Source organism: Cyprinodon tularosa, unplaced genomic scaffold (genome assembly GCF_016077235.1).
Source record: "Cyprinodon tularosa strain WSP-4 unplaced genomic scaffold, ASM1607723v1 ctg180, whole genome shotgun sequence".
NCBI classification, from domain to species: domain Eukaryota; kingdom Metazoa; phylum Chordata; class Actinopteri; order Cyprinodontiformes; family Cyprinodontidae; genus Cyprinodon; species Cyprinodon tularosa.
Window position 1 is genome coordinate 772,987 of NW_024038609.1, and position 25,714 is coordinate 798,700.

General features: G+C 38.2%; 1 protein-coding gene across 1 annotated transcript in view; it reads left to right on the top strand.

The window, feature by feature from the left end:
* Positions 1 to 25,714, top strand: part of LOC119781631 — a 38,366-nt gene that overhangs the window by 9,887 nt on the left and 2,765 nt on the right. The window contains exons 3-6 of the mRNA XM_038282171.1: positions 281 to 1,286; positions 24,022 to 24,137; positions 24,365 to 24,421; positions 24,826 to 24,882. Coding sequence (XP_038138099.1) covers positions 281 to 1,286; positions 24,022 to 24,137; positions 24,365 to 24,421; positions 24,826 to 24,882 — 1,236 coding nt within the window. The remainder of the gene's footprint in view (positions 1 to 280; positions 1,287 to 24,021; positions 24,138 to 24,364; positions 24,422 to 24,825; positions 24,883 to 25,714) is intronic.

A 25,714-nucleotide genomic window follows, 5' to 3' on the forward strand; every position in this document is an offset into this window, starting at 1 on the left:
TTTGTTTCATGCATGCATAATGTGAAAATCTCAGAGGAAAGAGCTCTCAGTCCGATTTGAAGATTAAGAATCAGATTAATCTAATTTGTTGATTCAGTTATTTCAAGACATAATTCACCAGAACCTTTGCGTGACTTTATAATACATCAAAAAAACAAATAATAAACAGGTAAATTAGTCAGTCTTCTTACCTTTATTGTGAATTATCTTTAAATGTTCTCAGATGGCCCCATGACATCTGAAGCTCTGCCCACTGCTGATGTAATTTTGTTATTTTCAGAATCAAAGCAAGAAGGGGACCTCAGAGTGGTGCTGGTGGGTCAGGAGAAAGTTGGGAAGAGCTCAGCAGGAAACACCATCCTGGGAAAAAGGGCATTTGACTGTCATGTCAGCTCCATCCCTGTGACTCTGAGCAACCAAAGGATGGAAGGAGAAGTTCTGGGCCGTACAGTCTCTGTGGTGGACACCGCAGGGCTCTGCAGCTCCCGTCTTTCTGCAGAGAAGATCAAAGAAGAGCTGGAGGAAGCTATCAAGCAGAGCTCTCCTGGTCCTCATGTTTTCCTCCTTGCTCTCCAGTTAGGAAGGTTCAGCAAACAGGAGCAGGAAGGGCCAAAGATCCTGCAGAAGATTCTGGGTCCTGAGGTCCTCAAACACACCATGATCCTGTTCACCTACGGAGATCGACTGAAAGACACTGATATAAACTTGGATCAGTTAGTTAGAGAGGATCAGAACCTGCAGAAGCTGCTGAAAAGCTGCAGTGGGATTTACCACGTTTTTAACAACAATGAGATGGAAAACAGGAAGCAGGTCCAGGATCTGCTGGATAAAATAGATCAGGTCTCAAGTGGAGGTAGAAAATATTATGAGAAAGGTTCTCAGTCTGATGGACGGTTGTTTGGAAATATTTGCTCATTTCTCCATAAATCCACCTGCAGCATTTTTTTTTCTGTCACAAGGTTTTTTGGTAAAATGTGCAGATATCTTCAAATAATACCTCACTATAAACATCTTTTGTTTTTCACTATTTCATTGGGAATTCTTTACAAGTTAGGATACGCAGATCTGATCCTCATGAATCACTTTATAGGTGATAGTGGAAACAAACTGGTTTGTTGGATAACAATGAAACAACCAATAATGCTACATGGTAACCTCATCAATTTTACAAGATATGAATACTTATTTGTTACTGTACCTTGCTCTGTTACTTTCTCCCTTTTTGTCAAAAAACATTTTATTTTCATGCCGTTCTTCTTTTCTAATAATCAGAGACGTTCATCAGCGTGAAAGCTTGCCTGCAGTAGTTAAGAAAGATATTTCAAGTTATTAAATGTTTATGAAGACTGAAGTAAACACTTTTTTAAGTTTACCCTCTAAAGTTATAGAGATTACTAAGGCATTTAGTTAATCTTTATTTGCTTTAGGCTTGCTGAAATCTACATGACTGCATGTGTAACATGCTAATAAGGGAATGTCTGATATGGGACTGATGCACCTTTTCTGTGTATTTTGAGTTTTTCTATTTCTTTCACAAGACTGATGATATGAGGGAATTTTATTTTTGTTTATTTTCGTCAGTTCTAACAATCATATTGGTTCAATTACGACTTCATATGCATGTTGAAAAGCTTGTTTCCAATTAAAATATTATAAAAATAAACAATTTAAGTATCTTATTGAATCTGAGTGAATAATATAATCCAATAGGATAAAATCTAAAGTTGTGTCATTTTAATCTGAATTAGATTTCACTAAATGAAAAACTAAGAGAATTAGATTTTCCTTTCCTCCAAAAAAATACACATGTATATCATTAAAACATATGAACAATGAAATCAGCAATTTTCCTCCCTTAAGTGTTTAAAATAAATAAACCTTACAGTTTTACCAAATATATGGAATATAGTTTGAAAAATGCAACTAAAATATATAAAAGCAATGTCTGGTCTACAAATACCAGCCTGGAGAGAAATGTGTGGCCTTGAGAGAGAAACAGACTGAGTGAAAACTTTTATAGTGAGTAAATAGGATAAATTAATATATAACAGAAGAAAGATAACATTTTTCCGACAACAGTCCACCCTTTCGATTATAAAAGGATATTATCCTTGTGTAATCGATATCATAAAACAAGGAAAATTTATGAATATAAGAAAACTAAGAAACTAAAATTGTGAATAAATGTAAAGAAAGCTAAAAACTACAAAACTAAAATAAAAAAAAATTAATAATAATGATAATTAAAAAAATAATAAATCAAAAATCCACAACTGCATTAAGTCGGTGGACAATGTTAAATGATTATAATAGATGGAAAAATTATGGAAAGGATTATGATAGCTAAAATATGTTGACAATAAATAGAGCCCTGGAATCACACCTTAGTTGGCAAAAATATTTACTGTTTTTCCCCATTATGATACTTTATGGTAAAATATCTATTTGCTGAAAATGTAAAATTTTAGTTCTCATCATTATCAGTTATCCTTTTTTTTCTCCCTGGAAAGAGAAAAGTTCAAATCAGTCAAAACAATAGACCCCTTCATCTCTACAAAGTGTAAGTCAAATTATTAATCCGAGCTTCATTAAAAATAAAAAAAGGATCAATCTCTATGCAAAATGTTAAAATCATAACACAAAGTTGTTTCACACAGATTCAGTTCAGCTCTTCAGAATCAGGCTCAGTCAAAGCACACATTGAAAAGTTGGAGGATTTAATCTCAGCCCTCCTCTTTCCCAATGGTAGCTGATATGACCCGATTATCAGAGTTCATTCTCTAATCCAGAAATCTCTGCCAATACTGACCATCAGCCATCAGGTGCTCATCTAACATTTGGACTTTCTTTTATTATCAAGAAAAGTAATATCAAACACTTAGACACTAAAAAGGTTAATCTTTGATTAAAATACAACCCATCACAACAGATTTCCCTTCTCATTCATGTTGTATGATTAAAAATCAAAAAGCCAAAACTGATGTCAGACATCTTCAGGTGGGCGTCTTCATCTTTCTGTTGATGTTGGTCCCTTATACAGGCGACATTTTGAACGTTGTCTACAGAACAGCTGGTCCTCAACACATCAGGTGGACTACTGATGTGTTAATTAACCAATCAGAGGGGATTATTCTGCCCCTTTATTCTGATTTCTTTTGTTGAAGCTTTTCCTGGTTCCTTCCAGATGAGCTCTGATCACTTTCTTTTGATGACTTTGAGCCACACCTTCTCCTGCTGAAGGATGGAAGGATGGCTGAGAAGGTCCTCCATCAGGATCTCCAGGCACCTTGGTCCGTCTGTAAAGCCGTCTCTGACTAAGGGGAAAAAGGTCTTGTAGATCATTTTATGTGTCACCTGTCAGTCCCAGTCTGGCCAGCGGTCAGTGGTCTGGCCCGTTCAACATACAATAAGTAGAGTGGATCCACATCGACAGACAACATATAAGACAAACAGATAAGACAAACAAAACACAAACAAATGGCCATAACATAAATGATTAAACGTAATTGTTGCATGCAAACCTTCATGTGTGTCAGGCCCTTTTCTCTCACGGGGGGGGGCCTTAGCCTGCCCATCTTTACTGAACCTCCTGTAACTGGGTCAACGGTAAAATGGACACTTTTCTGTCTATTTATACGCAGGTACTTTAACTCTAAACAGCGAATCAGTTACTATTCTGCTGTAAGCCAACCATTTATAACTTTATGTCAGGTGCTATTTCAGTTCTAATTCTGAAAGTTAGGATGTTTTTTTGTTTTTTATCATCCTTGATTTAAATCCATTAAGCAGGTTTTAGGTCTCATTCTCTTTTAAACATACTTGTTTTAAATGTGCAAAATTCTTATTAATATTATTTCACTCTCTCAGGAAAATATGCCACTTTGATTCAAATCTTTCAGGATTTAATTATTTATTTTTTGCAAATATATAATTTTAGTTAATAAACTCATAGCCTTTATGCATTTTAGTTAGTTTTTCCCAAACTACATCCAATATATTTGGTTAACTGTAAGGTTTCTTTATCTTAAACACTTAAGGGATGGAAATTGTTGATTTCATTGTTCATATGTTTTAATGATATACATGTATATTCATATATTTTTGGAGGAAAGGAAAATCTAATTCTCTTAGTTTTTCATTTAGTGAAATCTAATTCAGATTAAAATGACAAATAACTTTAGATTTTATCCTATTGGATTATATTATTCATTCTTTTTCCTCTATAAGTTGCTGTTTTGTTTACATTTTCATAAATCAGAGCAACATTCACCAACATTCTCCATCTTAGTCAGAACCTCAGACATTCATGGCACAGGGATAAAGCAACATACCACAAAATCATGAAGAGATGAAGCTAATCTCTCCGAGTGGCTGCTGTGGAAATAGAGAATTTGGTTTGTGACTAAAACCTGTGCGCATTTCACAACTACTGTGTCAGACCATGTTTGGACCCTTTTCTCTCTCTGGATTTGCCTAAGTTTTCATCTCCAGGTCCGTCCATAACATTATGGAACATGGTGACAGCAGGAAATGAACAAAACCAGACCCGTCCTGTTTTTAAACAACCACAGGCCTGATAATAAACGTTTTGTTTTCCAGTCCTGAAGCCGACATAGGAAAAGACAGTTGCTGCTGAATTTTTCTCTTTTAAAAGATAATTTTTGGTTTAGATACTTAAGGATGATTCTAATTTGATCAGAAATGATTATACTGACTCTAAAACAATCCTGGTTCAGTGAAAGCCAACCAAGCCGTACATTATCACCTTCATTAGACATCTTCCCACAGATAAAGTCATGTCAAGAAAGTCACTCTGTCAGCAAGCATTTTCTTAATTGCAAGATGCAGAAAGGAATCTAATAAGAGAAAGTTATCAAACTTTTCTTGAATAGTTGGAAGTCTATGGAAATGGAATATAAAATGAAATTAAAAAAAGAAAAGAAAAGAAAATATATAATGGATCACAATACCCTTTTACTGATTTCTGCCAACAGGCGGTTTCAGTCCTGGAGCTCCACCACCTCAGTCCAAAAGGTCAGCCACTTCTCAAACAAAACAAATAATTCAATAATAGAAAAATTTATTTAGCACCGGAGAGAAGGAAAGCCTTATGTTGGTGCACCTCCTCCTTGTTTCCCCACAAAAAAAATGTCCCCAGTGTCTCTGTCCTCATGGTTTTTGCACACACACACATTGTGAAGCAGGTTGCAGCTCAGGTGAGCTATTAGGGTCAGGGGTTCAGAGCAGATGAAAATCCTTTTGTGTTGCTTTCCCCAGATTTTAACCCATCATTTCCATCCGGTTGCTGTGTCGGTGTGTGTGCCTTGGGGGGGTGGGGGGAGATTGATGCTTGAAGCAGGCTGCCTTTCTCTGGCGGGCTGATGGGAGGGGTGCATCTCCCCCAGGTCTGAATTCCACAAGGAGCGGCTCCGATCAGGGAGTCCATGTTTAAAGGGCAGGGAGTAAAAAAACAAAAAAACAATGATTATTTAAAGAAGAGTTTCAATATTTCAAATGAATAATAATAAAAAAAATAATATAAAGTTGTTCATCTTTACCATATAAAAGAAGAAGCCTTTTCAGGAAGGAATGTTGTCTCGTCAGTCCCCCACTTCATCCTTCAGTCACTTTAAGTCACATTTCCCCTCTCGTCACAAACTTTTCTCATCTAATTTTCTCATATTTGCTTTTATCATCAACCTTGCTTTTCTCTATTTAATTTTGTTTTTCTCTATTTAATTTTAGGTTAATTCCTCCATTTTACTAGTTTTTTCCGTTTTAAACTTTTAAATTGACCTTATTTTATGCCCCACTTACTTTTTTCTGTAATAATTTAAAAGTATTTTTATTTTTAGCTATGAGTTATTAACTTCCTGTACAAATTTAAAGTTTAGTTTTTTTAAAAGCACCATTGAAATTAAAATTCATTATTATAACTTAGTATAGTGTAAGTTTAATATGTAATACAGTGTAAATATGTTTAGTATAAGGTTTAAACACTGCCTTTTTTGACTTCTTATTTTAACCCATTTCTTTTTGAAGCTGAGAGTTTCTTTGAACTCTCCTTTTAACCATCCATCATTTTAAACTGTTTTTTCTTTTTTCTTTTTCCCTTTTTTTTTTTGTTTTTTTTTTTAAATCTGTAAATTTCTTACCTTACCTTCTTTTTAGCCTCTAACGTCTCATGATATTGGTTTATCTTATTTTTAACATTTTTGTTTATTGCAACATTAAAAGAACCTTATTTTCTTAGCAATTGTTCAAAAATGTCTCCTTGGGCAGTTGACAATTCCCTGGAACCTTGCCTTTTGTTCTACTACCATACTGTAGAACTGCAAAACCTTTCCCATTATCTACAGGTAATTTAACTCTGCCCGATGCACACCATTCCTCTGGTGCCGACCTGGATAACTGGGGGGGATCCCACTCTAGATTACTGACGTCTCAGTAAAATTAAATGCCTTCTGGTGGCACCTACAACCTTCCTCTCACCCTTAGAGAGAGCCTCACGTTCCTATGCGATGTCTTTTGGTTCACAGGTGGAACAAAAACCTGAATTGCCTTTCTGCTCCCCAAAAAGAAAAGTTATCTTTTATTTTGTATGTATATTCTTTAGTATTATACTAATGGTAATGCTTTTGAAATGATTAATCTTTAATTTAGTTAGATTTTTTGCTAGATTACATTTATTTTTTTGATTATTTTTAATGGAGAAGAAGAGGACTTTGTTTGAGCTAATTTTCCAGTATTTGATTTCTAATTATCTTTAAATCTGTTAACAACCTTTTGTTTTGTAATTTAGTTTTTGAAATTTAATCTAAATTGTGCCGACAAAATATTAATCTCACCGTCTCAAAAAAATGGTTCGTTTTGATCCTCCTGCTGACCTCCAGGACCTCAATGTCAGAAGTCCTCACTCCCTTAACCTTCTAAACGGGGTATTGAGGCTGGAAGACTGCTTCCTCCAGGTGGTACCTGACACTTCTGACAATCGCTGTCCTCAGAAAAAATCACCAAAGAGAATCCTGCCGACAACGCCAAATTGTCATGGGAAAAAAGTATTCAACTATTCATCCTAGTTAAATAAACGGAGATCGATGGATTTCACTCAGTCGGCACATTTATTAATCATCTTTGCAAAGAGAGAACAGTCATCATGGCACAGCATTCTGCTCTGTTCTGATCTGGGCAGGGTTCGTTCCCCCCTATCGAAAGCAGTCAGAGTCATAACAAATTACACACACTTTGCTTAACAGTAACATGTTATGAATAAACCTTGAGAAAGAATCTGGATTGTTATGGGAAGAAGCTATGTCTGGTCTACAAACAACATTCTGCAGGGAAGGGTGTGGCCTTGAGAGAGAAACAGCCTGAGTGAAAACTTTTATAGTGAGTAAATATGAATATTAATATATAATAGAAGAAAGATATAAATTTTCCCGCAACATGAGCTAAACCCATATGCAGAACACCAGACTGGAGAGACTGGAGGAAAAGTTAACAATGTTTATTAAAGGAAGATGCACAGAGAAACATGGACTGGTTCTGGTACAGGTCCGGGTCTGGCATCACTGATATCTGGAGAGATGGGAAGTTGATTAGCCAGGTAGTTAGATGGATTGATGAGTGGGTAATTTTCGAATGTACCTTGAAGAGGTTCTGACAGATCCTTGAGATGGGGAACCGATTGGGTCCAGAGATTGAGGAAGTAACAGACAGCTCAGCAGCAGCAGCGTCTAGCTTCTGGCTAGTGAGCCTCAGACGTTCCTAGCTCTTCCCTGAGAGCTGAAGGAGGAATCCAGGCTAAGACCTTCAGGTTTGGCTTCCTTGGGCAGGCAGGCAGGTTTCCAGGTAAAGCTCATTCAGAGCTTCTGACTTCTGTCAGGCTTTCTGTGAGTAGAGAAGATAGAGACAGGTTAGAATCCAGTTTCTCTCTAGAGTCTACTGTGATTCACTAGATGTGCAGAGGCTTAGGTTTGCTAACCAAACTTGGTCAACACTCCGGCATCAAAGGAAGGTCTGACTGCTGCTTATGAAGGAAGATGTCATGATGCGATGGTTTTACTAGCCCAAATGCAGAACTCACAGACACAGAGGGAGGATTAAAAGTCCAATATTTATTGGAACACACGGAAACTGCAGGTTCCAAGTTTAGACAGGCATGGTGGCACAGGAAACACAACGATCCAGCTCAGAGGGGAGGTTACACTCAGCTTATATAGGGAGAGCTTCCTTAATCAGCAGAAGGGAAAACAGTTGTCCATGCTGAGTCCAAGCTCCCCAGGCATGGATCCACGGCGCCCTCTGGTGGGCAAAGCCCCGGATCCTAACAGTACCCCCCCCCCGTCAAGGGCGGATTCCAGACGCCCCAAAGAAAAAAAACAACTCGCCCATGGAGGGCGAAGGGCGAACCAGGGATGCCAGGAAGAGTCTCAGGTGGCCGGCCATGGAACCGACAGCAGAGCAGAGTCTCAGAAGCTGCAGGGGCCTTGGAGGAGGGCGTCACCTCCGCTTCAGCAGGAAGCACCGGGAGAAACACTGTCTCCGCTTCAGCAAGAAGCCCCGAGAAGGAAGCCGTCTCCACTCCCACTGCTCTGCAACAGGCTCAAACAGGTCCGCCCACTACGGCTCCACATCCAGAGCAGAGGAAGCCGCCGACTGCGGCTCCGCATCAGGAACAGAGGGAACCACCGATTGTGGCTCGACCTCAGGAACAGAGGGAACCACCAATTGTGGCTCCACATCCGGAGTCTCTGGAAGACGCAGAGCAGGCTCAGGGGTCTCCAGACAGCACAGAGCGGGCTCAGGGGTCTCCAGACGGCACAGAGCGGGCTCAGGGGTCTCCAGACGGCACAGAGCGGGCTCTCCAGGAGCGCGTAGAAGGAGTCTGCTGGGCTAGTCTGTTGGCTGGATCGTTCTGTCATGATGCGATGGTTTTACTAGCCCAAATGTAGAACTCACAGACACAGAGGGAGGATTAAAAGTCCAATATTTATTGGAACACACGGAAACTGCAGGTTCCAAGTTCAGACAGGCATGGTGGCACAGGAAACACAACGATCCAGCTCAGAGGGGAGGTCACACTCAGCTTATATAGGGAGAGCTTCCTTAATCAGCAGAATGGAAAACAGCTGTCCATGCTGAGTCCAAGCTCCCCAGGCATGGATCCACGGCGCCCTCTGATGGGCAAAGCAGAAGGTCTCCTGATGGGCTGACGAGCTTCAGGTGTGCTGGAAGCTCCAGCCCAGGAGACACACAGCGCTCTCTGCTGGAGACAGATGGTAACTCTCCAGATCCCAACAGTAATCCCAGTCATAACAAAAAAACAAATAACAGAAGAGGATCCTTGGCGCCCTCTGGTGGGCAAGCCTAAGGATCCCAACAATTTGATTCAATTGTATGGAAACAGAGACACATCTAAATGGTGAAGAACACCAGACTTGACCACTAAAATGTGAGATCCCCTGGTGTATTTTGATGTAATTTGAAAAGAAAATACTTTTTATATAGATTTTCTATTTAGATATGATTATGGAATCAGGGCGGTTTTAATGCTTTTTTTTTGTTTGTTTGTTTGTTTGTTTTTCGATCTGACTACGATTAACATATATAATCTCTCTTTTTTTTCTTGCTCTCCATAAAACTTAAGATGAATAATATTTTTCACAAGGTATGTATTGTAGAAGAAGGACCAAATTACATTTAGAACCTCCATGGAGTATTGTGAAGGATCAAATAAATTCATTTTAAAATAATGTAAAACTCAAAGTTCTTGGCAAAATCCAGAAACTGGAACAGTGGTGAGCAGAATGGAAAAAAAAGCAACAGTGGTAAATGGGAATTAAGGAGTTTAAACAATTGGGAGAATTTGAGGATGACAGAAAACAACCAGATTAATGCAGAGAAGCTGAGCTAAATAAAACCAGTCAAAGCATATGGCATAACTAAATACAATAGGTAATTACAATAGGAAAACACAAAACCAAACACTAATATGAGATATAAACAACAATGCATAGAGAATATAACACCAACAACAACAAAAAACATAAAAAAGAAACTCAGAGGAAGGAGTGAATATACCAAGATCCCAATAACATTGTAAAAACAAAAACTAAATGGCAAGACTTTATTAACAACAATGCAAAATACAGAACTTATTAGAATGCAAACAAACCTAACAACAAAAACACCTGTAGGTAATGATAGATCTGACTTTATTTCCCCTGTTCACCACCTGCTCCTTGTTCCCAGTCTGCTGTCAGGTCTCTATCAAAGTAATACTAGAAGGTTTTCACCACTTCATCCCTGCTGTTCTGGTTCTGTTCTGTTTCTGTCTGCACTAGAAGCTGCTGCTCTGCTCTGCTTCACTTCTTTAGTTTCCTCTCATCACAAAGAGCTTCTGTTATTCATACATAGAGAAAACAACAGGCCAACTTCCTGTTTGTCTGCAGCTGCAGCGTCCGGTTAACTAAACATCAGACATATTATAGGAACACTTACAATGACAAGTGGGTTTAGGTCTGGCCTTATTGTATCTGTAAACCTCACTATTAAAAAAAAATATATAAAAAAAAAAAAAGAAAACAAAAAGAAAAAAGTACATAAAAAAAATATATATATATATATACATATTTGTTATACATATTTTTTATTTTAGTTTCTTCATAGTCTTAGTTTCTTCTTATATTTAAAGGTATGATGTTCCTATGTTGATCATATAATTGTTCTTTTCATTTTACAGCTATATGATTACCTTGAAATGATCAATTATTGCTTATCTCCATTAAATACTAGCTACATATTTTAACATTTGTATATATTTATATAATATTTATCAACATATAATCTTTAGAGTCCTAGTAGAAATGACTTTTATAAATATATATAATAATGACAGAAATACTATGAAAATTATAATTATAGACACACTACTAATAACAATGATTATCATTTATGCCTTATTCTTTAATCAAATAATATAGAATTTTTTTCACTTACACAACCTTCAAATTCTTATTTATTTTATTTTTTATCTGTAATATTTATTTATCTGTAATATTTACATTTTCTAATGTTTTTAGTCTTTTGTAGACACTATAAAGTGTAATTTGTTTTTGCAGACACTTTCTTATCCTTTTTTTCTCCTAGGAACAGTTATTTTACTTCTGTATTTGTTATTACAGCGGACAGTGTTTATCATAGATAATAAAGTCTCATATAATTGCTTTGATAGAGAAATAGAATAAGTTTTTAGGAAATAAGTGAAGCTGAGGTTATTCAAAGAAAGTCTATTAGTCCTTTAGAAAGCTTGGAGAACGTTTCTTCATCAGGTTCCATATCAGTAAGAAAAGCTTTGCACATATACTTTCAAGACAAAGCTCACATATGACTGTTCTAAAAAAAATGTAAACATATTGTTAGGTTTAAACACCAAACACCTTATTCAGCAACCTGCACAAAGAATGACACAGAGAATTTAGTATATTTTACTTGCAAGGAGAGGGGATCAGAAACTGCATTCAGTTACAACTTCAAACCCACTCTGAAGCAGTATCTGCTCTCCAAGCCCTTTATTGAAGAAACGCCCTGATTACAATGTGGTTTCAACCGCTAAAGGGGGAGGGAACAGAACCCAGTTGAAACCAGAATTTTCGTACAACATCATACAACATCATACAACATCATAGGATAAGGAGAACCCCTCTCCTTATCTAGTTGCACAGTTCTCCATTCTCTTCCACACCCTTAACGACATCTGTTAACAGCAGTCGCAGTCAGCATCCCTCCTGCACAGACTTAAAAAACATTAATGACACAGCAAACAAAACTAAATGTTTTAACACTCTTTGTAATATGAGTAAGATAGAGATAACAAAATGTGTAAGTATAATATGATTAAAGTAATATGATTAAAGTAGAATAACTTATGTACAATTAATTAACCCAACATTTCCCTCCTGTTTATTCACTTTAAGCTATTTATTTTATCATTCAATAGTTACTTCTTTTCAGATTTTCAACTAAGAAATCATTCTTTTTTCTTTTTTTAGCTGTAAAGGGTACACTCAGAGGTACTTTAAACTGGTGGGTTATTGTCGTTGGGATTAGGATAAAAGTCAGGAAAGTGTAAAGAGAATTCATCCTCTTCGCTGTCTTCATCATCCGATAGGTGTTCCTCAGTGGACATAAGGGCATACATTTCTGTTTTCATGGGTTGTATTGCAGTGGTAATTAGTCTATTTAGCAGCGCTCTAATACATGGAATACAACAACATCCACATAAGGTCAGGATGGCGGCAAATATAGCTACAGACATCAAAATAGAAAGTACCAGTTGTTTGTATTTACCAAAAATGTCTCCAGATCCATCCCACATTTTTGTGTCAACTCCAGAATGGTCTTTCATTTTGCTGTTAAGAGAGCGAAGGCCTTCAAGGGCCTTTGTGAGGCTGCCATCTGCAGCAGTGTTGTTGGGAATAAAGGTGCAACACTGATCTCCAAAAATAGAGCACACACCACCTTTTTCAGCTAACAACATGTCAACAGCAATACGGTTCTGGAAAGCCATCAGAGAGGTAGCTGACAATTGTTCATGGACGGCGGAGAAGCCTTGTTCTGTTTTATTTCCCAGCCTCTGGACGTTATAATGGATGTAGTTGATCCTGTCTACATTTTTATTTATAGTACACCACCAGCATAAGAAAGATTCAAATCCTGCAGAAACTTGATTCACTAGTTTATACTCATCTGGAACACCTCTGGGTACTCCAATACTGTTAATATAAGTAGGGTCATCTGGACTCCACGCATTTTCAGATGCCCTCCTTCTTCTAGTATGCCATGTGTGAGGTAAAATACTGTTTACAGTCGTTAACAATTCATCCATTGTGAGTGAAGTAATAGAAACAGGTAAAATCAAGGTGACTGCAGCACACAATCCAGTGGTGTTGCATGGAAGTCTGTCAAACAATTTGTCATCTCCACACCACCACCAGATGTCACTGCGGGATTGAGGTTTAAAAAAGGTGGATACCAGTAAAATACTTGCACATTGTTTTTCATTTAGTGTACCCAATTTTGGGCCCACTCCGGTCCTGTTTACACAGGTGAAATTTGCCACAGCCACTTTCTTCAAAAAGATTGGTTTTTTCTTCTCATCTGTGGTCAGGGGATAGATCTTATCCCAATAGGTGCAATTATCAGTTGGAACTGTATAATTCATTATATTTAGAAGACATTGAGGAGTTATGGTGGCAGGAACCACACGTAACAGCGGTCTGGCTCCCATACACACAAGACAATCATTAGACACTGTTTTAGCTGCTTGTTCTGCCATTAAAAGCCAGTTATTTGTTTGCCCAGAGATTCCAGTGGTGACTTGAAACAGTTCATCCGTTTTAAGCGGGTCATTAATATTTTGAATTTTTATCTGTTCACCTTGGGCAGAAGTAAGAATCCCTTGTATCTCATTTTCTTCTTGTGTAACATTTGCAGAGCACAGATACAATGTCCAACACGGATCGGTTTCACTAGACCGTGCACATATAAATGAGGAAGAACAGCCTTCCTTCTCAAGGGGTTCTGCTGTGGAGTTTATTGTCATAGTGAAAACTTTGGAGGCATGGTTAACAGTGAACCCTGATATTCTACTCATCCATTTCTTAGCTAAAGATGTCCATCCATATGATCCTTTTTTCCACTGTCCAGTGGTTCTGAAAACGTCTCCCCAACTCTTTTGAGTTCTTTGAACTACACGGGGATATAGGTAGAAATCATAACCTCGCCAATCTCCCGGGTCAATTTTAAATCTTTGCGAGAATGTTTGAAAAGGAATAGTCACTACACTGATTACTCTAGTAGAGTTATAGCAGAGATAGACGTCCCTTTTACAAATAGCTGGCTCATGGGGGCAACAAGAATCCTTGCCCTGAGTGAGAGCTAAAAACAAAACTAATATGAAAAGTTGCAACATCATCTAGGTTCAAACTTCAAAAAGTTTCCTATGGGTAATCTTTTACACAGTGGTCTACTTCCTATGACCTCTCGGCAGAGTTGTTGAACCTTCACCAGTTTGAGATGGTTGTATGCTAAAAAATACAACCCCCTTTGTACGATGGACTTCCTCTGAAGGTCGGTGAAGGAGACCAAATGCGTATTCTATAACAGGTACCACAGTAGAATTACTAGAGTGCTAAGCAGTACGGTAAGGTTCCACAGAATAATTAAGAAAGTGATTTTACACATTACTCATCTGATCTATCTATCACTTTCTTGCAGTGTGACAAGTGGATCCATGTGCTTCTTTCAGCTATTTTTAATGCAGTTGGAGTGGTCAACAAAACCTGATAGGGTCCTTCCCACTTAGGTGAATACCAATGTTTCCTCTTTATGCTCTTTATGAGGACCCAATCACCTGGTTCAACTAATTGGTTTTCCTGTGGAGACACAGAGGGTGGGACACTGTCAGTTTGGTTCAGCTGTTGCTTTTGTTGCTCCAGCATCTTTCTCATGTAGTCTGCTAGAGTACTTTCATCATCTGTTTCCCAGCTATTATTAAAATAGGGAAGTCTATATGGTCTGCCAAATATTGTTTCATAAGGGGTCAACCCGGTCGTACTTGTAATATTTATGTGTAGTTTAACTAAATCCAAACATTGAGTCCATGATCTTCCCGTTTCTTCCATACATTTCCTAAGTCGGTTTTTAACGAATCCGTTCGTTCTTTCCACAAGGCCTGCGCTTTGTGGATGGTAAGCACAGTGGTTTTTCAAGTCTATGTGAAAGGCTTGTCCTATTTTGGTTATTATCTGATTTACAAAATGTGTGCCATTATCACTATAAATTTTCTCTGGAATCCCATAACGGGGAATTATGTCTTTGCATAATGCTTTTGCGACTGTTAGTGCATCTGGATGTTTTGTAGGAAACAGTTCTACCCATTTAGAAAACGAGTCAACTATTACTAAACAGAACTTTTTACCTTCACTAGGGCTTAGTTCTATAAAATCCATATGTATATGTTGAAAGGGGTAGTTTGGCTTTGGGAATTGTCCTCTTTTAGGCCTTAGGTTCCCCTGAGCATTGTGCTTTGCACATATTAAGCATGCTCTACAAAAATTTTTTGAATAAGCATTAAAACCATAGGTCGTATATGTTTGGTTTACCAATCCTACCATCCCTCCGGTTGACACATGGGTTTTACCATGGGTCAATATAGCTGCCCATTTGTATAAGTTTTTTGGAAGGATTGGTTTATTTTCTGGTCAGGTGTAAATCCCCTCCTTTAATCGTGCTCCTTTGCTTTTCCATTGTTCTTGTTCCTGTTTAGGAGCTTGCTGCTGCATGTCTTGTAAGATGTCGTCTTTTAGTGAATTGTCTGTTAATGTTAATACTGTTATTTCTTTTAAAGCAGCTTCTTTTGCTATTTTATCTGCAAAGGAATTCCCTTTTGAAACAGCATCTTTTCCCGATGTGTGGGCCGCACATTTGCATATTGCCAGCTGCTTTGGCAGCTGTACTGCTTGTAAAAGTTCTTTCAGTAAATTGGCATGGGTCACTAGTTTCCCGGTTGATGTTATCATGCCTCTGTTTTTCCAATGTTGTGCAAAGGTATGTGTTGTAGCATAAGCATATTGACTATCTGTCCAGATAGTTACTATTTTGTCTTTCATCAATTTGCATGCTTCAGTAAGAGCAATCAGTTCTGCTGCTTGTGCAGAGTAATGTTGTGGTAAAGCTTCCGCTTTTAGCACAGCGGTATGTGTCACTACAGCATAACCAGTTCTTGTTTTCCCTTTTTGATCTTTTTTAGAGGATCCATCAACAAATAATGTTTCTCCTTCTGACAAAGGAGTGTCTTTCAAATCTGGCCTACTTTTAGCAGTTTGTTCAGCCAGAGCCTCACAATCATGAGATTCCCCATCATCTGGTGTGGGGATAAGTGTTGCTGGGTTCAGCACCGTGCAGCGTTCTATTTTCAAATGCGGCTGTGACAGAAGTAAAGACATGCATGAGAGGTGTCTGGCTGGGGATAGAAAAGTCATTTTAGTTTGTAAAAGCAAAGCAGACACCGAGTGGGGAACTTTTAATGTCAGTGGATGGAATAATACTATGTCAGCACTGGACGTTACTGCCAATGAAGCAGCTATCACTGCTCGCACACAGTGTGGAAGTGCACATGCTACAGCATCTAATTTAGTAGAATAGTATGCTATTGGCCGTAATTTATTCCCATGCATTTGAGTTAAGACCGAGGTCATAAAATGACCTTTACAGTCCACCATTTGTACAAATTCTTTTTCATAGTCTGGGAGTGCTAACGTGCAACTGCTCACCATAGCCTGCTTAATGTTACAGAAGGCCGCTTCTGCTTCAGATGTCCATTTTAGGTTGTCTGACATTTTCAGTTCCTCTTTATACATAAGTAAGTTTAACGGTGCAGTTATTTCTGCATAATTTGGTACCCAGCTTCTGCAATACTTAGTGAGTCCTAAGAAGGACATCATTTGTTTCTTTGTAAGTGGCTTAGGCGCATGCAGTATTGCTGCTTTTCTTTCTTCCATTATGGTTCTGCCGCCAGCACTTAATTGATGTCCTAAGTATTTTACACGTTTTTGGCAAAATTGTAGCTTGTTTTTGCTAACTTTATGGCCTTCATCTGCCAAATGTTTCAGTAATGCGATTGTATCAATTTCACAACCTTCTTTAGTCTCAGATGCTATCAAAATGTCATCAACATATGTTAATAGTTGGCACAAAATTCCCTTTAACATGGTGCCATTCTGATCCTAATTGGCACATCCAGACTTGCTGAACCTCTGCACCATTTAAATGGTAAGATTTTCTCAGATTTTCCATTTGAATTATGCATTCTTCTACATCCTCCTTTGGAGGGGGAATTCCTTCTACTGCTTTTCTAACATCTTCCTGTGTCCAGGTTCTATATACCATTATTGTGGCTGGTTGTCGGTTATTTCCTTCAACCTGGCCCGCTAAGGGGTTTGGTAATTCTATTAAAGGAAGCGTAAGGACTTCTCCTACACCTTCCTGTTTTACAGGCATCACTCGGAGTGCCTGTGGGGACAGAATGTCACTAAATGTTGTCGCTAAAGTTTTTGACCAATCTCCTACGGACCCTTTGGACCTAGTAGCATATCCCTGGGAGGTATTAGCTTGTGGAGAAGCTGCTTGAAGAGGGGCTGTTTTCAATGATCCTTCTGGAGGAGGTATATGCTGTGGGGGAGTATATTGTGGAGGATCCCCCGTGAGTGGCGGAGCTGAGGGATCGGCTGCAGCGGCAAGCACCTCCCATTTGTGGGAGATTATGTATTTGATGTAGCAGGTCAGAATAGGGCCCTACGTACTCGTCATCTTCCTTTCTATGAAACATTATTGATCTTTCCTTTTCCTTTTTTCTTTCTTCACTTTCTCTTTCTTTCCCCTTCTTTCTCTTTTCTTTGTCTCTCCTCTCTCTCTCTTTTAGCTCTGCGCTCTCCCTCTTCCCTCTGTCCTGCTAATTTCATCCAAACCATGGTTTGCATGTAACCTTCTTTTGCCATCAAAGTGTCTTTATTTTTGCTTTTTGTTTTTATTTTTTGCTGCAATTCCTTTATGTTTGTGGTGCTCAATTTACCATTAAAACCGTAGTTTTTTATCCAGTAACACAACGGCTCTGCCGCCCATGGGTCATCATTTTCAACTGCTTTCCAGTCTTTACACTGGAGTTCCTCCAATAACTTCTGTTTTTCTTTACTTTGCCCCTTTCCCATTTTGAACTAAATTTGGGCCCAGTGGGTTTTCAACACCTGTCGTGTTCTAAACACTGGGGCTTCAGACAAGATGGTGATCAACGACTTTTTGTGGTAAAACTCACTTCAACCCTTACAGGTGGAGTTTTCTTGTCTACAAACATCCACAAAAGCTCACCATTTAACCCTTGTCTTTTTGGTATGAAATACAGATATCTAGTGATATCTATATTTCCTTACACACGCACACACACACACACACACACTCACTGCGCAGTTAACTTTTACTTTATTTCTGTTTACTTATTTTAAACACAGAGGACGCCGCTATCCTATGCAGAATTTTACTAGTTTACAACTCGGGGAGCCTGCCCTTACAAACTAGGGGAGCCTGCCCTCCCGCGGACTTTAACTGTTTTAAAATTTCTATTTTACCTGATAGAGTCTAGAATTGTCAGGGTTTTAGTACAAAAGGGGGACCTCGTTACCCCATGCGGAATTTAACTATTTAAGATAGAGGACACCGCCGTCCTTCACGAGGTTTAAACTGTTTGCAAAGGGGAATCTCGTGACCCCACGCTGAGAGGACTTCAAAAGGGGAATCTCGTGACCCCACGCCCTTCACTTCGATCTTTTTTTCTTTTTTTTTATATTATTATATTTTTATAAATTTTTTATATTTTATATATTTTTCTTCCAATAATTCACTCACTCCTTATTAAAAGAAAAACTACTCACAATTCTCTGCGTCCTCGAAATGCTTCAACCGTCGGACCCCAGCTTGTAAGGGAGAGACCAGTCCCGTAAAGGGTCTCTTTGCTGCGGCCGCAGGCTTATCTGGATCTCACTCACCTGCTGGGGGTCGTCGGGTATCTTGCAATCCGGCTCGAAGGACCAATTAATGTTAGGTTTAAACACCAAACACCTTATTCAGCAACCTGCACAAAGAATGACACAGAGAATTTAGTATATTTTACTTGCAAGGAGAGGGGATCAGAAACTGCATTCAGTTACAACTTCAAACCCACTCTGAAGCAGTATCTGCTCTCCAAGCCCTTTATTGAAGAAACGCCCTGATTACAATGTGGTTTCAACCGCTAAAGGGGGAGGGAACAGAACCCAGTTGAAACCAGAATTTTCGTACAACATCATACAACATCATACAACATCATAGGATAAGGAGAACCCCTCTCCTTATCTAGTTGCACAGTTCTCCATTCTCTTCCACACCCTTAACGACATCTGTTAACAGCAGTCGCAGTCAGCATCCCTCCTGCACAGACTTAAAAAACATTAATGACACAGCAAACAAAACTAAATGTTTTAACACTCTTTGTAATATGAGTAAGATAGAGATAACAAAATGTGTAAGTATAATATGATTAAAGTAATATGATTAAAGTAGAATAACTTATGTACAATTAATTAACCCAACACATATTAAATATCATCACATCTGTGTGTGTATTTTGGTTAGTTTAGGATAGTTTGAGTCAAAACAAGATAATATGGAAAATATGAGAAATGTTAAAGATAAGATATTTCCTGCTGTCAGGTTTCTGAATCATCCTCTTTGTGTTAAATCCTCACACTTGTCTTCTATAAGTTTTAACTGTATTTATTTAATGGGGGTTACTGTTCTTCTGTTTTCATTTTATGTAAATATAATTTAAATATCCTGCATCGTGAGCAGATGAACTGATGCTGTTTCATCCCTGCATCCATATCTATGAAAATGAGGTCATCCAGAGTAGACCTAACAGTAGAAATGCAGGGAACTGCAGCAGCATGACTCCAAAAAAGCAAAACATAAAACATTTTGACAGACTTCTAAAATAATTTAACTTTTTAATACTGTTAAAAACTTTTGCTAGTTATATAACGACTCATTGGATGATCGTCTCTAAGATCTGAAATTCTCCTTTTTAGGGCTGAGGATCCTTTAGACATGGGAACCCTGATCTGAACCAGGTTATCATAGGTAGTCTATGGAACTACCTGAAGGTGCCCAGGAACCATTTTATCTTTGTATCAATATTATACAGTAGTACCCTCAGTGATCAGAGCAAAGAACATGAATCTTTGAGCTTCTCGACCTCTACATCACTTTACCTACTTTATACTTATTGACGTCAGAGGTAAGGTAGGTAGGTTCTATAAAGAGATTGTGTTTTCAGAAAAGGTAGAGAAATTATTGTCGTTGTCTAAGTGTCCTGTTCCATAAACCCTAAACCTTGGACTTAGACAACTTTTATTGTCATTTTTGTCATGAACCAAGGACAGATGGACCCAGTATTCAGGAGAGACAGTCAGTAGGAAAGTTCAAAAGGTTTATTAAAATAAAACAAAACAAAAGCGGAGCTGTGGCTCGCGGACACTGCAGGCGGGGGGACGGGGCACCGCCCAATCTCAGACACTCTAGGGGAGGAAACACAGGTAAGTGACCACGATAAACTGATATATGATTATCTGGGTTGGTCACTTACCTGGTTTAACAGTCCAGACCATGAGTGTCCCCAGTGCTGCAGTCCCAGAGGTCCTGCTGGAAGCTGATCCTGGTGAGGGATCCAGAACAGATAGGAACAGGCAGGATCCAGATCAGACAGGAACAGAGACAGGTAGCAGGATCCAGACTTCCATGCATTCACAGGCTTCCAGGAGGGTTCAGAGTCAGACTGGGACAAGAAGCATGACCAGGTGGTCACGCACAGGAGCAGACAGGATCAGGTGAAGACAGGCAGGCACGGTGGAAGAGGGTAGCTGAGACAGGACGTAGGAACCGGAACTTGAAGCAGGACTTTAAACTGGTCTCCTCCCTGGAGCCAGGCTTACTTTGATAAAAACGGAACCTCCCCCCATAATGAGCCAAAAACCCAGAGGACTCCGTGGGGGAGGAACAGTGGACGATCAGGAGACACTAAAACCCTCTTTCCACTGGCAGCTAGGATCCAGGACATGGACCAAATAAAAACTGAACAGAAAGACAGACAGAAAGACAAGCAATGATCTGGCCCTGAATGCTCAGGCTGAACTGAATATAAACTAGAGGAAACAGGTGAGAGGAATAAATTATAATGAGGCAGGGAAGGAAGAGGGCAGGTGAGAGGATTTACTAATTAAGGGAGAGCAAACAGGCCAGATCATGACAATTTTGCATACACAGAGTGTATATATAAAACGAAATTTTGTTTTGCACAGCTCATGACATTTCCATTTCTTAAAGTGCAGCAGTGATCAAATGTAAACATTGTGGGAGAAAAAACACATTCACATGGTCAGCTTGATGTAGAGTCTGTGACATGATTTAGAGGTTTTTTTAACAGTTTAGCTGTGTGATGGCGGTGGGTAAGAAGGTGTTTCGGAATCTGCTGGACCTGCATCGGATGCTGCGAAGCCTCTTCCCAGAGGGCAGCAGGAAGAACCATGGTGGGGGTGTGAGGAGTCATTGATGATGTTACGGGCTCTGGACATGCAGCGCTGGGATGAAACGTCTTTAATGGAGGGAAGAGGAGCCCCGATGATCTTCTCTGCTGTTCTCACTACTGTGAGAATCATGTGTTCCACCCTAACATGGTTTTATATCATAGGTCATGCAGACAGTTGTTCTTGAAGCTTCACATACTCTTCCATTTAAGACCAAAAAAAATGAAAAATAGCTGCCAGTAAAATAAATTAAAATTGACAAAAGTAGTTATAAATAAAAATTATAAAAAGTGGAAATCATTACATTGAATTTGAATAAATATATGCATATTTTTATGTTAATAAATGAAACAAATAAACGAGCCTGATGGAGCTCCTGAACCAGAATGTTGTTGAGCAACATTTTGAGGCAATAATTTCTGAAATCAGGTGTTTTTCTGTAACATTCAGCAAATGTTCAGTCAGACTTCTGCACCTTTCAATAGGGATGTAGGTTCACTGTTCATCTGCAAGGGGCTTTAACTTGTCTGGGATATTTTTTTAGGCATTTAAAAATAAAAATCAATATTTTATCTTATTTAATGATCATTTAGTAATTTATTATTACTTTTTCAGTTTTTTGAAACACTAGTGTGAATTTATCATTTTCTTTGATGGTTAAAGAGTTTGTAAACTTTTAAGCACAGGGTTAAAGCTTTCAGTATTTGTTGCTGGATCTACAGACAGTTTGTCTTAACCCTTATATTATGTTAAGGGTCAATTTGACCCATTTCACTTGTTGTGTTGATCAAAGTTATCTTTTTTTTTTCTTCATGAAATTTGGTGACTTTTCCTCATCTGGGGTCATGAACATGTATGTAAAATCTGGCCACTCTGATGTGTAGTGGAGTGTCTGTGCAGAGTATGTATACAAATATGATGTTGTGGGTCATTTTGACCCGGACACTTTAATGTGGGTAAGTAGCCACTGAGGTAAATAAAAATGCTTTTTTGATGTACTTTACTGTTTTCATTTGCCTCCGAGAGCCAGACCCAGGTATGGTAAGGGAGGAAACTTTCTTGCACTAGTTCTTGTCACTGCTCTCGTGTCATCTATATGAAAAAACTCACCAAAAAATTAGCTCCTGAAGGAGAACAGCTGAGTAGTCTTTATCACAAATTTTGAACTGGGACAGTGATGTAGAGGAAGAGGTTTCTGAGACAGAGGATCTTTCAGAATCAGAAGACAAAGTTATTGTTGATCCAGATGATCAATTTTCCTACGATGAGAAGGATTTAGAGGAAGAGTCTGCCATTGTCCTAGCCTGACGTAGTCCGACTCAATTCTAGGCAGAATATGAGTCTGATGCTGCTCCATAGAGCTGTGATTATGGGGCGTGTTTCGAACGAACCAGGAAAAAAAATGCCTCTGCACTCAATTGGATAGACCTACAACCAATAAGAGCAACGGAGTGCGTGATGTATGTTAAGCGAGGCATAGTTGTTGTCCACAAAAATCAAAGCGTGCGGTTTCACGCCTAGAATAAGAAGATGAGACTTGATCGCGTTTCTCTGTTCCTCTTTTAAAATTAATTTGCTGTCGATATCTTCTAGAACAGACCTAATAGCAGAATCTACTCACCCAAACTCTCCAGCGGCAGCCATTATTGTTGTCACCCAAGCGCGCTTTGGTCACGTGGTTGATTACGTTACTGTTTGTCATCTGTCCATCATCGTATAAAGCCCGCCCTGACAATTTGATTGGATCGCCTTACAGTGGGCGATAATACTCGCGCTACTATGGAGCAGAGCCAGACCGAACTTCCCCGAACTCAAACTTTGTGGGCGGGACTAAGTTCGGAATGGCACCAAGGCTACCATTGTCCCCCCAACAGATGAAAAGCCAGGAATGAGGCACTCATCTTCCACAAGAGTGACATGGAAATCTGAAGATTGTAATATAAAATGTTCAACATTACCACACCAGAGTTGATGCAGACTGTCATCAGCTAATTTGATAAAAACTCCTTGTCCTACCATATTTGCCATCACACGAATTGAGGAGATTCAGTCAGCATTGCTCAGAAGCAAAATCCAGCTATGCTTGGAATATGCAAGTATATACTGGAAGCTACATGGAGGAAAAGCTTAGAAGAATCAGGGGATGTGTGTGGTGCTGGAGATGAATGAAGGGCTGCAAGTCATAACATCACTTGTGACGACCTCTTTATGTCCTACCTCCTTGGAGAAGAACTTCAGAAATGAAAGCTGACCATCTTGGGAACAGAAGGTTCTTAGAGTTAGGGTTAGGAGTACAATGCAAGCTGATATATCTCTGAGCACAAAAGAGGACTTGAAGGCAAAAATTATCCTTGATTATAACTCAACCAGAGGAGGAGTTGGCAATCTGGACAAAGTCACAGCAACATACAGCTGCCAGGGCAAGGCTGCCCGCTACCCAACCAACATGAAGTGGAGAGGAAAAGATCCCAGCTCTGTCCCTCCCAGTAAAACAACTTGTGTGAAATGTATGAATTCCATCTGCAGAAAGCACTTACATTCTTCCCATCATGTGGAGAACTTTGAAATTGTTAAATGTTCAAAATATTAGTAACTAATGAATTTTATAGGTAAAGTAAAAAAAATAAATAAATAGTGAAGAGGGAACATTTTAAACCTAAATGAAGTGTGTGAATTAAAACTGTATTGTTTGTGACTTGACTAAATGTTTAAGTAATCTAAAATAAATAATTTATTGGTTTAACCTGTTTTCTTGACTATTTTTGCATGCATTTACGCAGTGCGGGTCAAAATGACCCGCAACATAATGAATGTCAACATTCACATTTCTGTGGGTTGATGATGGGAGGGGACTGGGATCAGCGTTTTATATAAGAACAGAGATGGGAGTCAAGCTGGTCACCACCAACACCTTAACAATCGGAGCACCTCCTCCTGCTGCCAGGAATATGCCCAAAAGAAAAGGTGAGTTTATATATGATGCTGATCTTGTTGATTTTGTTGCAATGAATAAGTTCTTGTTGTCCAATTTTTCAAAATTAGGTTATTTTTCTGCTTTATTACCAAACTGCATCTTTATGATATAATCAGATAATTTAACAAATATTGAGCTCATTTCAGGGACACCGATGAAAAAGAATAATATCCTACAGTCATTTATGTTTCCTCTATTTCTGCTTAAACCCTTATAGGCTCAGCCACAAACAAGGAACAGGCCCAAAGCAGAAAAAGAGCCCAGAAATCAAAAGGTGAGCTCAAATTAATCTAATTTCGAATTTATGTAAATAAATAAAATATATATGCAATATATCTAAGATTTTACTTACCTATGAATTTCTAAATATTCCTTAAACAAGTATGTGTTGTATATTTTAATTAGTCTGCTTTAAATCAATTTCATTATGTGAGATTATATTTTTATGGATTACGATTCATTTCTTACTATAAGAAATTTAATTTTTGATATCTATAATTAGTTGTGTATATTAACCAATTTATTTCAGTTTTAGAAAATAGTGATAATCTGTTTTAACATTGTTAAGCATTTTAGGCATCTTAACTTTTGTCTTTGAATGCATCTAAACTTCATAAATTGATTAAATGTCTTTGTTTATACGAACATTGATGTAAAAACTTACTTCCTCTACTTAAGGTTCAGGCAGGAACTCAGGACCAGACAGCAGCCCAGAAAGGATCCAGAGACTTTTAGGTGAGTTCAAAATGATATGAATAATAGTTTAATCCGTTTTTAAAATAGTATTTTCTGCTGTGTAAGTGGGATTTTACTTTTGCTTGTATTCCTAAATGTTCCTTAGTGGATCTTTTATGTTTTTTTTCCACCTTTTTTAATTATAAGAAATGAAAAACGCTTTCATCCAAAGGTTAAGATTAGAGAATCAGATGCGTGCAATCAGCATTTTGCAGTTGGTGCAATTCAACATAATGCTGCATTCATGTCTCTGTTTAATGATGAAAGCATCTGATAACAAAGCCGATGGAAAGAAAATAACATATGGTTATAATGTGGGAGTGGAGATGAGTGGTCATCATTAACACGGCAACTTAGGTGGCTGGGAAACACAAAGCCTGGCAGAATGGATGAAACCTCTTAGACACTAAACAGCTAAAGAACCTGTAGAGATCACATATGTTAAGTTTAGATGGTTATAATTTGTGACTGCATTTTTAAAAACTAAAAAATACGATCTTAAATGCTTACATTTATAGTATATTCAGAGAATTCAACACTTTTATGTAAATTTAAAAGTTGTATTTGACTAGTTTTCCTAAATCTATATTATAGGAGATAACGATACAGCACATAAACCTAGAGTACACTGATTAAACAATTTGATTTTTTTTTTTAATCATGTGGAATAAACATACTAATGAGTTTATCAGACAACTAATTCATAGCATTTTATGTGAAATTAAAATAGTCTATTAGAAAGACAAGGCAGATTATATAATGTAGCACATTTCGGTAATGAAACCTTGCAAAGTTTTTTTTATTTTTATTTATTTATTTATTTTATTTATTT